This window comes from Rattus norvegicus, chromosome 20 (genome assembly GCF_036323735.1).
Source record: "Rattus norvegicus strain BN/NHsdMcwi chromosome 20, GRCr8, whole genome shotgun sequence".
In the NCBI taxonomy this organism is placed as follows: domain Eukaryota; kingdom Metazoa; phylum Chordata; class Mammalia; order Rodentia; family Muridae; genus Rattus; species Rattus norvegicus.
The window spans coordinates 694561-711382 of NC_086038.1; the positions used below are offsets into that span (position 1 = coordinate 694561).

The 16822-nt window shown below is 38.4% G+C and overlaps 1 protein-coding gene and 1 pseudogene across 1 annotated transcript; one reads left to right on the forward strand and one right to left on the reverse strand.

Moving 5' to 3' along the window:
• Nucleotides 1-390: 390 nt before the first annotated feature.
• Nucleotides 391-1353, reverse strand: Or14j1 (olfactory receptor family 14 subfamily J member 1). Its single transcript, NM_001000557.1, has one exon. The coding sequence runs from the start codon at nucleotides 1351-1353 to the stop codon at nucleotides 391-393; it is 963 nt and encodes a 320-aa protein (NP_001000557.1).
• Dstnl1 (destrin-like 1) lies at nucleotides 14793-16452 on the forward strand (annotated as a pseudogene).

A 16822-nucleotide genomic window follows, 5' to 3' on the forward strand; every position in this document is an offset into this window, starting at 1 on the left:
AGAATAGCAGGAAACTTGACAGACTATTGGGAATTATATACAGCAATAAGGGATCTAGTATCACACAGACAAAAATCAGTCTACCTAATGGCAGTTTGAAATGTACTTATTAAAATTATCTTTAAATTTATATTGGACATTTTCAAAACTAGCTCTCCTTTCTCTCTTAATTCCCACGCATCCTTAAAAAATGATCTGAACTAATATTGGGATTGGAGGAAGAAGGGAGCTCATACATATCCTTACTGATCAATTATCTTTCATTTGGTAGAACTATCTCTGAGAAGGACATAACTAAGAGAAACACTGAAACAGAATCTTAGAAGAAATCCAGTTCATCCCCCCTCTAACCTAGGACATAGTAGCAATGCCTCTTAGTTTGTTGTCTTCTTAGAGATTGAATATAGCTTTTATATATACCATTCTCCGAGAAAATTCTTCTCTTGACAACACTTTCTTCAGAGCTGCTTTCATGGTCTCATTTCTCAAGCTGTAGATGAGTGGATTGAGTGTTGGAGGTATCACAGTGTAGAATATGGAGACTATGAGGTCCATTGTTGACAGGGAATCTGAAGGAGGTCTTAGAAATTCAAAGCCTGCAGCTGAGAGGAAGAACATAACTACAAACAAATGCGGTAGACAGGTGGAAAATACCTTAGTCCGACTATCAGCTGATGGAATTCTCATCACAGTTGAGAAGATCTGAATATAGGAGAACACTATGGCGATCAAACAGACAAAGGCTGTGGATGTTGTAAATGCAGCCACTGCAATCTCATTAATGAATTCATAAGAACAAGCTAGCTTTAGCATTTGGGGAATGTCACAGAAGAACTGGTGAATAATTCTCTTCCCACAAAGAGGAATTGAGAAATTAACACCTGTGTGTATTAGCCCAGCTAGTCCTCCAGCCATCCATACAGCTATCACAGCACACTTGCAGGCATGGGGATCCATAATTGTCTCATACTGCAGTGGCCGACAAATGGCAACATACCGGTCATAAGACATCACTGTGAGAATAGCTACTTCTGATGAGGCCAGAGCTATAAAGAAGAAAACCTGAAGCATACACTGACCAAGCGAAATGAAACCATTGTCCATGAGTGAGTTTGCAATGGACTGAGGAACAGTAACAGAGATGAAGCAGAGGTCCAAAAGAGAGAGGTGCTTCAAGAAGTAGTACATGGGAGAATGCAGACGTTGGTCCACAGTAATGATGGTGACAATGAGCAAATTGCCCATGACGGCCAACAGGTATGTGATCAAAAAGAGCACTGCATGTAAAATCTGAAGAGTACGTTCTTCTGAGAACCCCATGAGGAGGAATCCAGTCTTGAAGCTCACATTCATTATGGTCAGTCTTGAGACTCAAAGTTTAACTCTATTAGGGAAAAGCTAGAAGAAAACAAACTACTGACAGCAAGAAGAACGTGTCATCCCTGGCATTAGTTGACATTCAGTTCTAACAAATACTTAGCAATTTTCTGGAACTAGAAACCTTAATGGTAACTAACAAGTCATTAAGAATTTTCTGGAATAGAGCCTGACTTGTCAATATTAGAATAACTGAGTGACTGAAATTGCTTTACTTCAATGAAGCCAGTGAGAATGAAGCCATATAGTATCCTTTAAACGTGGCACCTTAGGACCAGAGTAGTATATTGCAGCCTCCTCTGACGACTATAGAAAACTCAGTTACTGGTACACTCAATAAAGGATTTGAAACAACCCAGAATAAATGTAAGAAAGATGTCAATCACTTTAGTGAGAATATACAGGCAGTTGTGTACGAAGTTCTTTACTTCAGAAGTTCCCATCTGCTTGGGAATATAGTTTTTTCTACATTTTTCCTACAATTTTTTTCCTTTCTAAGACAGTGTCTACCCTTTGACCCTTTGTATTCAGTGTCTGTGACTGCTTTGTTACAGTGTGATGTTCTCTCCCTCCCTCCCTCTCTCCCTCCTTCTATCCCTTCCTCTCTCTCTCCCTCCCTCCTTCCCTCCATTCCTCTCTCTCTCCCCTCTCTCCTGACTTCCCTCTCTCCCCTGTCTCCCCTCTCTCCCACCTCCCTTCCCCCTCTCTCCCTCTCCCTCTCTTCCTCTCTGTCAACTAACTGCTCATATTCATCACTGTCTTTCCTATGCCCCACCCCGTGTGTGTGTGTGTGTGTGTGTGTGTGTGTGTATGCATCTCTGTATTAAATAGATAGATATTAGACCTTATCCATCTTAGACAAAAGCCCTGTTCTATCCTCAGCATTCTCTTGTAGTCTCCTTTCTCTTGTTTCTGTGCTCCTGTTTCAGATCCTCATATTCATGGTTAGCTATCTCCCTCTGTCCGAAACATCTCTTTCATCTCCACATTCAAACAACTAATGGTTTCTTTAGTTATTACCTCTTTTTATGCTGTTGTAGATGATTCTTTCATCTTTGACAGTTTCATCCTTCAACTTTTTGCAGTTCCAGTCATGCTTTCATGTTGTGTTGGGCTGAGCTGTGAAGCAAATCACCGTGACTTTCTTAATTTCACACTTTATTTTCTGACGGTGTCATTATTACAAATGATATCCAAAAACCTTGGCACGCCAAACATCATCTTCTCCAACATGTTTCCTGACTCGCTCTTCAGTCATTATTACTTATCGAACTTTTTCAACAAGCTCTGTCTAATAACGATGACTTCTTAGATTACTCACAAAGAACCAATCATATTGTAAGTCTATCCTGTTTTGTTTCTTTCCTAAGTCATATTTTGAAATTTAAAATTTCAATTTCAAAATGAATTTTGATGTTTGGTATTTGAAATTCTTCCTCTAAAACGCCATTTACCTTACTTGAAAAAATATTTGATGATATTTCCCTGGTTTAAAATTCTTCTGAGCTTTACAGCCAGTCCAAGAAGTGCTTATTCGTGGTAGCCCAGATCATGCACACTGAGATGACTGTAATTCATGTGGCTTTCACTTACTGCATGTATTTTCCAGCCTATTCAAACTATTATTTGAGGAAGGAGATTGTAAGTCTTATTAGAAGCCTTACCTCCGATACCTGGCGTGGATGCTTGCCCATGCTGCTGAAATCTCAGGTGCATCTTATAGAATTTGGAGAAGTTTCTCTCACCAACGTTGATCTCAGTTGGTAGGAACAAATTTCACTGCATCCCCGAAACAGAATCAAGTTGTGAGATTGTCTTATAAAGAGAAGACTAAGGCGCTTTCATACACAAGTGATATGAAGCAAAGGATGCTTTAAGTTCTCATTAGGTTCATGGTGCCTGATGCTGTCCATGCACCAGGGGACATGCTGTTCCTCTAGGCTTGGTCTCAGATAAACACTGTGAGTTCAGAGTTTTTGAGCTCATCCTCAGGGACTCATCCAGTGGAGACTCCTTAATTATTCTCTTGATTTAACTGAATGTTATAATCCAAGTACTAAGGTAAGGGAAATAAATAGTTTTTAAAATCCGCTTTCTGAAGTTTATGTTCATAGATGTATATATGAAAATAATCTTTTTCCCTTTATTTTTATTTAAATTTAATTTGTCATTCATAAACTTATGAACGTTTACATAAGTTTCACATAAATAGGCAAATATTTAGTAGATGTTTGTGTATGTGAATTCTCAATTACAAAAATTCTTAGCATTAAACCGTGTCAGCTTCAAGCTTCCTCCAAACACCATGTCTTTTCTAAAATCACTGTAAAGGGGATTTATTTCAAATATCCATATTAACAATTAATAGGCTTTTCATGTGAAATATCTCTCACAGTCTCATGTGTCTGAATGTTTGGTGCCTAGTGGGTGGCATTGTTCAGAAGGTTGTTGGACTATTAGGAAAGTTGTGTTTCTTGGGGTTATGTTGTACATTTGGACCAGGAATTGAGGTTTTCTAACCTAGGCTGCACTTCTCTGCTCTCTGCTTCTTCCCTATTGATACAAAATGAACGGCAGCCTCAAGCTCCTGCTATTATGTCTCCTCAAGTAATGGTAGTACCTTCTTAAACTTTAAGCCATCATAAACTCTTGATTCCAAAAGTTTCTTCTTACAGGGCATTTGATCACAACTGTGAGAAAGGTAATAGAGAAAGTGGGAAATTCTTCAAAAGCATGTGGTCCTATAGGCAAGTAGGAACTGTAAGGTTTAGGTAATCCAAAAACTTATAAAGCTCAACTCACTGAGGCATTGATTTGGGTTCAGTACATAACCAAGTGGTTATTTTTTGCAAGATTGTCTTTTACTTATTTGTGTATTATTTAGTTACACTTACCAATCTATCATGAAGTTCTTTCTCTTTTTTCAATTTTTTTCACTTTCCAATCCTGTATTTTATTTTTCTACTTTTCTTTATTCTTAAGTATTCACACATGTGTTCAGTAAGTTGGTAAGATGATAATAAATACATATACTCAAGTTGCAAAACTTTTATTGGAAATTGTCAATTTATCTCTAGTAAACATGACAACAGTTTGTTCTGATACGAAAAAAAAAAGAAATAAAAAGGAAAGGTCATCACTGCTTCTAGGTTTGGTGAAGGAGAAAGTTTCTTATGGACATGTGGGAGAGCATAGCCAGAGTCAAGCACATCTGTGAGAGTACAGAGTGGATGTGACCCTGAGCCATGTGAGGAGAAGGGGAGGAGAAGGAAGAGGGGCAAGAAGGGTATCAGGTGCCTCAAGGAGAGTAGAAGAAAAGATCAGCTAAGCAATATGGTTAGGAGGACACTGTACCAGGGTCCTGAAGGATATAGGATGAACTGGTAGCCAGTATCTACTTCAACATGTTAAATAGTCACCTCAGCTCTTTGTCCTGGGTTTGAGACCTAACAATATGAATATTTTTAATTTATTAAATATGTATCTATACTTTTCTTTCTATTTGATGGTCACTGTCTTCTTGCAAAATTTGCCAATATGTTTAATAAATTTACTAATAGTTTAAATTAATTTTAATGATGATAAAGACTTTTTATTGTTCCCACTGTTAAACTATTTTAATTTGCCTGGTTGATGTTACATATTTAATGCACTTAACCTTGTGTTTAGATACACTAAATTATTTCTAGTGTGGGGATGTTATAGCTGGCCCTAACCTGATGTCACTGTGTTACTGCCTGCTCTATTTCAGTCAATTAGTGACACTTCCCCCACAGTGTTCATCCCTGTGTAATACTTTACACATAACTTCCATGGGTTCTCTAAGGAAACTTAAAAAGGAATCAGGCATCGTTTAAGGGCCATTGACCTTTGCTCTGGAATGCCTAAGAGATTTTTTAGAGTTCTGCTTATGACATAAAAATTAGATAATGCTCTTCCTGCTTTCTGCATTTGTAATCTTTGCTTATTGTTGTAAGATTGAAATGGTCTTTTTATTACTATATAGTGGAAAAGAGAAAGAACAGAGGGATATAAAACAATTTTCTTGTTCACCTATGAATTCCATAGATAATTGTAATGTAAACTTTTGATGCTCATTTTTTTAAACTCTTCTTTTAGCTCTTTACAGATCAGCATGTTTGACTCTAAGGCTGCTGTTCTTTTGCTAGCAGTAAGAATAAATTCGTTCAATCTACATTTGAGTCAAGTCTAAGACTTTGGTTTCTAGTGGTATAACACTAGGAAGCATTCATGTAGAAATATGAATTGTATTTATATGATTAAAAATTCTAAGTGATTTTTACATCCAATCTCTGAAATACTTCAGGCAAGTCTGTGATGTGAGCAGAATCAAATAGACCTTTTGTGTTGTAAATCAGTTACTCCACCAGCCTGAGTTTTAGCATTTCAGCACCAGAAGTTCCCTCTCTATCTCACCTGTGGAAACTTACACCATCACCTGTCACTGCCAGGTGTGGTACATTTCCACTGTGGCTATGAGTTGTATTATTTTCCTATGTGACATGCATACCCTTTAAAGGTCCCTCTTAACATCATGACTCTTTCTCAGTTTCCCTGTGTGTCTATCTCCCTGTGTGTCTTTCTCTGTGTGTCTGTCTCCCTGTCTGTGTGTGTGTGTGTCTGTCTCTATCTCTTTTTTCCCATGTCCCAACTCCAAGGTGGCCTTCTCCCCCCCCCCCCCAGATCTGTTGCATGGCATGATGTATGCAGTATAGTTGGCTTGGATCAGCTAAGGCCCAGGGGCTGCCTAATCCTAAAATCGGTGTTGAAGACTTGGTAGGATATCTTGATGCCTGGGTGTGCCTCTCTTGTGGGTCTGAGCTACATACACTTGGAACCTATCTCTTATCTCCAGTCTGCCTACAACGACACTCCATCCATCAATTGGTGATTGATCCGTCTCCGTCAGGCTAAATGCTTCCCTGTCTTTGGTGGAGTTTCCCACCTCAGACTCTTGGGTGAGGCTTCATGTTTTCACCTCCTGGCTTTGTTGGAAAGTCCTGGCACCAGGCATCCATGTCTCCTTGGGATTTTAGCCCTGGCCCTCGGACTGTGAAATGACAATCCACTGTCCAACTTGTGCCTTCTATTTTTTCTTTTTTAACCTGGTCTTCCCTAAATCATTGGGATGCCTTGGACTTCAGGCTTTGGACCTCCCTTTCTAGCTCACCTACTAGAACTACTTCATCCACCTCCTTGTTCCTCTCTGGGATTTTTTCCTTGGAGAATCTCTGACTACTGCACCTAGTGCCTCTAAACTTATCTTCCTCAAATTTGGCCTCCATATTCCTTAGATAATCAATCCTAATGCCGCTGTTAAGCAAGTGATCAGGGGAACATAAAAATTCCTCATTCCCTATTTCTTTTTTTTCTCCATTTTTATCATTCCCTTTTTCTTTTTTCTTCACTCTGAGCGCTCTTTGTTTCTGTCTATTCTCTCTGCCCCCACATTGTGTTAAGGTGGGAGCAGGGGAAAAACAAAGGAGAAGGCCAGCTGTGGTGTGCTCAGCACAAACATGTTCTCCCCTGCAGAGCCTGCAGTAATAACCCTCTTAAGGTGTGCAGGTCATTTGTTTGTGAATTTGATTACAAATTCTGGAGCTACTACTTCCCTCTAACTCACCTTGTTCTCATGTGGCTCTGGCCTTACATCCAAAAAAAATTTTTTTTTTGTTGTAAACTCTCATCTCAAGATTTGTAAATTGCTCATTGGATATGCTTTAAAATCTATATAATCTGTAACAAAATGTGGCTTTAAACTTTTAAGAAAGGTTTATTCTGAATCTTTTTGGCCCACGTGGACATTTCCCTCCCCTCCTGCTCTCTCCTGGGTTTCTCTGTCTCTAGGCCATAGCCCTGCAGTTTCAGCTCACACCCACTTTGCTCCATTTTGCCTAGAAAGGTAGATCGGTTGCCTCAAGTTCCTACCCTACAGTAAAGTCTATCAGATTTCTAGGCCTGGCAGTCAAACACTGATACTGACTCTTGGAACTTTATAGGAACAATGTTCAGCTTTGCAACTCTCTCTCTCTCCGTTCCTTTATTGACTCAGATTTTATTACAACAGCTTGGTCTTAGTACAACCAATGGCCAAAAATTGGCAAACTTGATTTTGAAATTCTCACAAATCATTAACAACTTCTATTACCACAAACAAATGATCCTCAAATGTCTTAAGTTCAAACTTGCTTTGGTCTACACTTCCAAAAGGCTCTTACGTCAGAGGTTCTACTTCCTAGTCTTAAAAATCTTTTATCTTTATGATTTTTTTTGCACTCTACTCTCAATAAAAGTATCTTAAGGGTATACTGTCAACTCTTATCTCAGGATTTATAAGTTACTGTAGATAATCATATATATCAATACATAATTTTAATCATAAGCCTTTTATATATCTTAATATATGTATAGGTAGGAAAATAGTTTTTAAATAGCAACCATGTGGCTCTCTCCCATCTTTGCTGGTGATCTCATCAGGATGTAAGCAGCCACATGGTTGGCAACCATCTTTACTAAGGTTAAAGAGTACATGCTACGTGACCTCATCATCTTAAGATGACCACATGGCTTAAAGCAACAATTATAAATCTTCTTAGTCCTAATGCACTCTCAATTTCTCATTGTATCTCCTTTATACTAAGGAAGCAACAAGGCTCAAATATTTTGTATTGCTACAAATTTATCTATAATGCTAGAAAATTAAGATTATATTTGCTATAACATACTATATATGCCATTCAATTCTTTTTTGAATATACTGTATATGATGATAAAATGTCAAAGTTATAAAGGCTATTCAAATTAATAAAAGTCAATTTAAGATGTATGCCTAATGGCTTATGCCGTTGGTAACTGGTTAACACCAAGCTGTTAGAAAATTTAGAAAAGTAGCAACATATGATTGATAATAGAGATTTATAAATTTCTAAGGTCTACTCATGTGCATAGTAATAATTGTCTACCTTCCTTTGTCTTTTAAGCTTCAGCTATTTGGATAAACTAAGCCATACCAAAAAAAAATGCAATGGCCTTGAATGGTGCACTATAAAAGGACCAGCAAAGTTGCCACTCTCTCTATGGACTGTGTCTATGATTAAAAGTTTTATTTTGATACTAGAAGAGCTTCAATTCAAAATTGATATTTTTAAGCCTAAACATGATAGATATGGAATACAAAAGTCCTAGTCTTATTAAGTAAGTCCTAGACACAAAATTATTGTAAACTGTTAAGGATAATTAAGAAATGCAAGTTAATATTGTCAGTCATCTTATAAATGAACAAATTCTTTAATGTGTTCATAACTATACTTGTAGTCATGCTAATATAATTAATTACAGGAGTAAGCCTTATTCAGTTTTCAAATTTAAGCCTAAAGCAAGTAAATAAATAAGGTATACTTAATGCATAGATGGTCTTCAAACTCTTCAGATATCTGCAGAAAATGACATTTATAATGGTCAAGAAAAAAAGCTTTTCATGATAGAGAGACATGCCATCTCCTGGCAGCACCCTAACCTCCTCCAAAGAAGATGGACACAGAAAAATGTCCACGTGGAGCTTGCTTTAAATGTGTCAAGACCACTGGGTGAAAAACTGCCCTTCACTTTGATTGCTGCCTGAATGCTTTTCAAACTGTGGACAAGCAGGACACAGGAGAGTTAATTGCCCCACTTTGCCTAGAAAGGTAGATCAGTTGCGCCAAGTTCCTACCCTATAGTAAAGTCTATCAGATTTCTAGGCCTGGCAACCATAGACTGATAACTGCTCTGGGACATCTGCCCAAATGACAATGGAAGAACCTAGGGTGACTGTTCAGGTACTTGGTCAAGTCTCTGCCATTTAAAAAAAATTAACATACTTTATTGATTCTTTGTGAATTTTGCATCATGATCCTTAATCCTACCTATTCCCCAGTTCTTCCATATCTGCCCTCCACCCTTCCAAACCAGTCCCCCCAAAAGAAAATAAAAATAAAAACAAAACAAAAAATAAAAACCCAAAAATTCCATCTTTCTGTAGAAGCTCCAGTGTGTCTTTGTGTGCCCAAACAGCTTTACTTGCAAATGTTCATTGCAGTCATTGGTCTGGTTTGGGGCCTCTGGCATCTGATAAATCATCAATACTAGACCCTCACCAAGAATCCTCTCAGATTTCCTGCTGTTGTTCTGAGTAATGGAGATTCTGCAAGAAGAGTTCCTACATACACTTCAGCAGCTCATAAATGGTTTAGATGTGGGATGGGCCAGCTGGATCTGGGTCTGGGTGGTAGGTGAGTTAGTCATCATGCCAGCTCTCCCACACCATATCACCCACCAGAGCCAGCTTTCCCGAAGTGCTCATGTGAAGTACCACAGTCATTGAGGGGTGGGTGGGGACAGCTCACCCACACTCATATTGCCTTGGGCCAGATCTTCAGTGCTTCCCAGGATGAGGGGTGTGGACTGCTACAGCTGGTGAGGGATGAGATCTGGTCAAGTGGGCCTCAGACATCAACATTGCTTTAGGCAGCAGACCTGAATGTCTACATGACCTTTAGTGGTAACATACGCCAAGGACATCAACACGGAGATTTGGTGAAATAGAACCATAGACACAGGCATGACCCTCGGTGGCAGCATGGGCCCAGACATCACAATGACCGCAGGTGGCAGCATAGGCTTCTCAGATCAGACTGTCCCTCAAGACCTTCAAGTCTACAGTTCTGTCTCATCGCAGTGTACAAACTGCTCTGCTTCTTTTTCTCTTCCATCTCTCTACCACATACCTATTCATCAAAATGGTTCCCAGCCTAGGTGGTGGGTGGGACTCTGGCTGTCTTCTGGCTGCCTGCCCTCTGCCATTTTTAATAGATTTAGGAGCTGCTTGGTCTATATTTTCTGTTTATTCAGGCGAAATCCATCATTCTTAGATCTTTGATAGTGTTGATGACTAGGCTAGAGATGTATTTGTCTGTTTAACAGGAGCAAACAAGGCTTCAGATGCATTCTCAGTTCTCTTCATGTATAAAGTCAGGCCACAGGCCATATTCTCCTAGAGCTACCACTGGGTCTATATACAGTATACCCTTGTTACCAGACTTAGCAAAGAGATAAATTCACAAAACAGATTTCAATGTAATACTTTACTATTCCTTTATTTAAAGGAACTCATTTTACAATGATTGCTCTCAGTAATCAAACCATGTATCTTGTGGTGAATAACTGCATTAAAAATGTATAAAGTTTATTTTATTGGCATGCACAAAAAATTAAATAAAATTAAAAAGAATAAAAAAGTTTATTTTAGGTCTGAGGATACAAAGGCTTATGTTGTAGAAACCTAAGAAAATCTTTTAGGGTCTAAGAGGATGTTTTAACATATATAAATGCAAATTATAAAGGTCAGAGGACATGAAAGCTTAAAGCATAATAAGAAACTGATTTAAGGTATTTAAAAGAATGAAAAATGGTTCATAGTTTTTCTCACTATGAAACTTATATTAAGACTTCAAAAGTTCAGAAATTTAACGTTAATCAATGAAGTTCTGATAAGCTATTAACCTAGCTCTGGTAAAGTACTACTACTACTATTATCATTGTTGCAAGCTCAAGATTTAATGTATATATTTGGTTGTCTTCTAAGTAGAGATTTAGAAGTGCTTCTCCTGTGCTAAAAGTGTCTTTCTAGTCTATAGACATCCAGTCCTCTGGATAGAGGGGACTAGTCCCTCTTTAACAGTTTGTAGTCATACCAAAAATCAAGATCACAAATGAGCTTTTGCCCTTCTTTGCTTCATGGGAGTTTTCTGTCCATCCTAAGCTCCACTTAAAGAAAGTTCATGCTTTTACCACAAAATCATTTCCCAAGATTCTACCATGACACCTAAATGTAACTACTCTTCTCTACAGTGTGGATTTCTGTACATATTACAAACAGTGGTAATGCTAACATGTCTAAAACTGATCTCTTTTTATAAAAAAGGTAAGAGAATTTTTTTTGAATCCACCTCTCATGGGTCAGATGGACTCCAAATAAGTATTTCTGTCAATCAACAGCTTGCTTCTGTCATCTGTCTATTCTTATGGATAGGATCCCTTCCCCCTTTTCTGGTGTTGGGATTCCCCTCCCCCAACTACCAGGACCATGGGCCTAAGGGAAAAAAATTCCTGTAAACTCCTTAACTTTATCTTCTGCCTCTAATATGTTCCAGCATCCTGCCAGGTCCAGATGTTTCCTCCAAATCTCCATCCCAGACAGCTTCAAACTACTAGCCCCAGATGATCCAGCCTCACAGATTGCTTTGACCAGGCCTGTGCTTTTTGAGCCCCAGATCAGCACACAGAGCCACTAAGGTCACTGAACTAGCTAGTATTCCTAGAACTTGCATCTCCAAAGATGTTATCAACCTCAGACAACAGGAAGCATTGTAAAGAGCACAGCAGCCGGGGGTTGGGGATTTAGCTCAGTGGTAGAGCACTTGCCTAGGAAGCGCAAGGCCCTGGGTTCGGTCCCCAGCTCCGAAAAAAAGAACCAAAAAAAAAAAAAAAAAAAAAAAAAGAAAAAAAAAAGAGCACAGCAGCCTCATTCCTGCCTCATCTTTTTCTATTTTCTATTTTCTCATCCTTTCTAGCAAACAAAATGGAGGAATGTTGTAAATCAGGCACCCCAAAAGCCTACTTTTCAATGACTTAGCACCAGCAGCTTACATCATTATTGGCTGTTGTCAGATGTGGTACATTTTCATTGTCTTTGTGAGCTGCATCTTTGCCTATGCAAGGGGCATATCCCTTAAAAGGTCCCTCTAGATGTCATGACTCTCATTTTCTCTGTTTCCCTGTTTCACCTACCTTTACGTAACAGCCTCCATCTCCCCCTTCCCCAATAAAATTTTCCTGTTAGATCTGTGGCATGGTTGTGGTCCATGCAACATAACTTGGCACAGACCCAACAAGGTAACCTTTGCCGCCTAATCCTAACACAGTGGGCTTGAATTACATAGACATCTCACAACAGCAAAACACTTCTTTGGCGATTGTGTTTAGATGGTTCATATTTATATGAACTACTGTCATAACTAAATGTATATGCTTATTCCAATACAGAATAAAAATGTTAATAATATTTAATGCTTGAGTTTTATCTGGACTTTAAGGAAAACCTAAGAAAACTAAGATGTAATTTTTTCATGTACTCTCCACATCACTTGGTCTCTGAGAATTAACACTGCTTGAAGAATGGACATTGATATTATGCACTTGTTTGTTAATACAAGTCAGCATATATTTTATGTCGTATTGTTGTGAATCCCACACAACAGGCCATTGTTTGTGAGAGATACTGAGAAAAAAAGCTCTGTACACTTGGGATTCCTTTTCAGATTATACTTAACTGAGGAAATGGACTCTCCTCTTATATAACAGTGGGCCACCAAGGTTTTACAAAACCCTTTTCTAATGGTCCAGCTTCATTTGCCTCACCAAATGAAACCACAGGAAACAGTGAAACTACCATGGTGTCAGGGTCTGGAAATGCAGTGTTGTATTGTTTGTTTTAGAAGAAGATGGAAATGTTGCAGTAGTTCTTGTGGTGTAGCTCAATCATCCTTGTTCTGTTTTCTGAGCACTTATGTCTACAGCCTGATACTGAGAAACAGAAGGTTATATGTGTGCTCTGTGAGTTAACCAAGGACAGAGTAAGTAAAAGATTTAAATGGGACTAATCTGTCCACCTGAAGAAAGATTTATCTAATCAATGTTGCTGAAAGAAGCATCTATAAAATATTTTAAATATGGTGTCTGGTAAACAAATAAAATTTGTTCACACACAAGTAGAAAACTCTGAAGGACTGTTGCATCTCAAGTTGCTGGAGTACTTTAAGTTATGGATGAGGTTTTTACACATATTCTATATTAGATGACATCTGATGGTTTTAATTCCAAGTTTCCATAATTTGGGAAGTACAGACCAGACCACTAATGTTGCTAATCACACACCCATTTAATTAAAATTTCAGAGTCCATACCCTAGAACATTTGTTCCATAAAATTAAAAAAGCAAACAGTAAAACAGAAAAAGGATTTTCAGAAGATTTTTAAAAAATTTATCAAGACCTTAACCTATCTCTTAGCAATAGTGGCAGAAAAAGAAGTAATATTTATTAGGTGCTGAAAGAACCCCAAAACGGGGAGACTCTCGCTCCAGGGATGGCGGCGTGCCCCAGGAAATTCGAATAGCCGATCTTGATGTAACAGCAAGAGGTAGTTTTATTAACGAGATCTCGGGCCGACACGGAGGTCTCAGGCCGACACGCATCTCACGCAGGAGATAGAGGAGCCGACCTCGAGCCTCTAAAGGCAGGGGTGTATATAGGGAAAGCCAGGGGATTTCTCGAGGTTACACATGATTGGCTGATTCAAATGGTGCACAGTTACTTTTGGCATGGAGTTACATCAGCAAAGCATACGTGCAACCTAGTATCTCAGCAATGTGGGTAGGGTGACTCATCTCACTCAGCAGGGGGATGACCCATCCTTACGGAGTGAGGGAAGGGGCGGGGGCAGCTCTTTTTGAAATTTAACTCTTCAGTGCAAGTTTAGACATTCACAGCTTATACTTTATAATGTATGATTTGTGTAAAGAAAGCTTATGGATGTATACTCACAGTATGAAAGTGACACATTATTCATAATGAGTATGTGTTCATGATTTTATAAATTATCACATAAAAATTTGTGTAGATTAGTGAAGTAAGAAATATTTTTTTTTACTTAGACATAATAAGAGCCAAATTCAACCTGTAAGCTCAACCTGCCCAAGGACCAGGTAACTTCCCAGAATGCTGTGAATTGTGGTTCTTGAAAAATAACAAAGCCACAAGGTGGTGAATGTATGGTTTTGTCCTATAAAAGCCCCTGTGACATGTGACTTATTGCCACTTGCTGGGATTCCAGAGAGCGGACCTGACCAGAGTCCATCATGGTTCAATATTTAATCAAAGTTTGCTTGAAGATTGGCTCCAAATCTGTGGAACTTGTTTTTCTCTTGTGAATCTCAGTATTAACAACACATCTATGATTTCTTTCACAACTTCAATTTTAAGTATTAAATTCAATGTCCTTTTAGAAAACTTCAAAGCACTTTCAAATACTACCTAGAAGCCTACACTCCATCTCCCTGCCCCCTTTTCTCTCCTGGTCATGCACATTGCATTAAGAAGAGTGTTGCTCCACACATTTGGTGAAAAAGGTGACAAAAAATTGCCTTATACACACAACTTACATTTGTTGAAGAAATTGTGTTTATGATTCAATATGATTTTTACTCCTAATAAGTCATTAATGCTGATATTTGCTGAACTCAATTCTCTCATAAGTTTACCCAATATGTATTTGTTAATCAATTAAAAGCAAAAAGTTGGCGCTTCCTCTCCTGCTTTTGCTACCGCGAGGAAGAAGGTGCACAGACTTTCCACCAGGTTCCTAGCTCTCCTCCCGATCCGCGAACATGGCCTCAGGAGTTCAAGTTGCAGATGAAGTATGTCGTATTTTCTACGACATGAAAGTTCGGAAATGCTCCACACCTGAAGAAATCAAGAAAAGAAATAAGGCTGTCATTTTTTGTCTCAGTGCAGACAAAAAGTGCATAGTCGTTGAAGAAGGCAAAGAGATCTTGGTTGGAGATGTCGGTGTTACCATAACTGATCCTTTCAAGCATTTTGTGGGAATGCTTCCTGAAAAAGATTGTCGCTACGCTTTGTATGATGCCAGCTTTGAAACCAAGGAGTCCAGAAAAGAAGAGCTCATGTTCTTCTTGTGGGCACCAGAACAAGCACCTCTGAAAAGTAAAATGATCTATGCAAGCTCGAAGGACGCCATCAAGAAGAAATTTCCAGGTATAAAGCACGAGTATCAAGCAAATGGGCCAGAAGACCTCAATCGGACTAGTATTGCTGAAAAGCTAGGTGGCTCCTTAATTGTAGCGTTCGAAGGATCCCCTGTGTAGATTATCAGTCAGTGCCACGAATTGAAAGCTTCCATATTTAACACTATCCTTTCACTATATAAGTAAAGCAAATATATTAGGCCAGGATCTCACTGAGGGGAATTTGTCTTGTCATCTTTTAGAGTAAACTAAAAATTTTATAGTGTCTGCAAATACTACCCTACATAAATCTAGCCTCTAAAGTTTCATTGGTGTGGAATTAAATTCTTATTGGCCAAATGCCTATTTTCATGAAGTGACTTGTAAAGATTTTGTTAAGCTCAGGATTTTTAATAACACAGTTCACAAAACAGTACAAGGCAATGTGAGGGGAACTACTAATCTTTGCTAACCTCAGCAGTTACTTTGTTTCTTTTGTTTAGAAAAGTGATTGTAATCTGTGTATCATTTTGACCCAAATTCTCTATTTTTCCTTGACTTAAACAGAATAATGAGATATAATTTTCTTTATAATGTGTACAACACCTAATCTATACTAACAGCAATAAGACTAAGCCAGGCAGTCTTAATTCTATCAGATGTGTCATGAGACTGTTTCAGACTCGCGTCTGCTTAAAGTTCACGCTCATCTTGCAAAGCGCCAGAGCACCGTGCTGGAGTGCAGTCAGTGCCCTGTACCTGCCGCAAGAGGCTCGCTGGGCTGGGAGATGGCGTAGAGCAACTTTCTGTCTTAGAAATCATGGTGATCCTCAGGAGAATGCTCCGTGTCTTGTAACAACTAATTACATTGCAAATTAGGGCTTCATTGTAATCTACTTTATTAATGAAAAATGACAAGGCAGTGTACTGATAAGCCAAGGTGCTTTCGATCTGTAATTTCTTCTTCAAAACTGCTGTGTCTGGTACAGTAGACTGGAAAGAGTGTTGATTATGTTTCCTCTGGGGCCTGGTAGGGTGCAAATGCCTAGAGCAGTTTACCAGCTGTGTGTGAGACAGAAGCAGTACCATGGATGACACAGGGGACTGCCCAACAACACTTGGAAATGATTGTTACCATCACAGGCATGACACTGAACACTGTAGAGGTGCACAGTCAGTTGAACTTAGTAGCAGTGCTGGCTTTATGTAATAAAGGAAGCATTTGTAACTTAAAAAAAAATAAAAGCAAAAAGTTATAAAGTATTTAAAATATTGACCAAAGTTTTTAATTTAACATTATTCTTACAACCATACATTGAAATAGAATGAAATGCCTTGAATGAAACTGCCTTTTCAAGTGTATAAATTTCAGGTGATTTAACTTTCTCAGTTAGAATCTTTTCAACATTTGGTATTCTAATTAGTATTTCTTGTGCAAATCATTGCACTATTCTGCCTTTTCTTCCAGACTAGAAGACATTATAAAACCATGGCCTCTTTATTGAGTAACAACTCCAAAATGTGTTGTGTAGGTGAAAAAATATTAGACAAAGTTAATTGCAAAATAATTTATATTTGTGATCG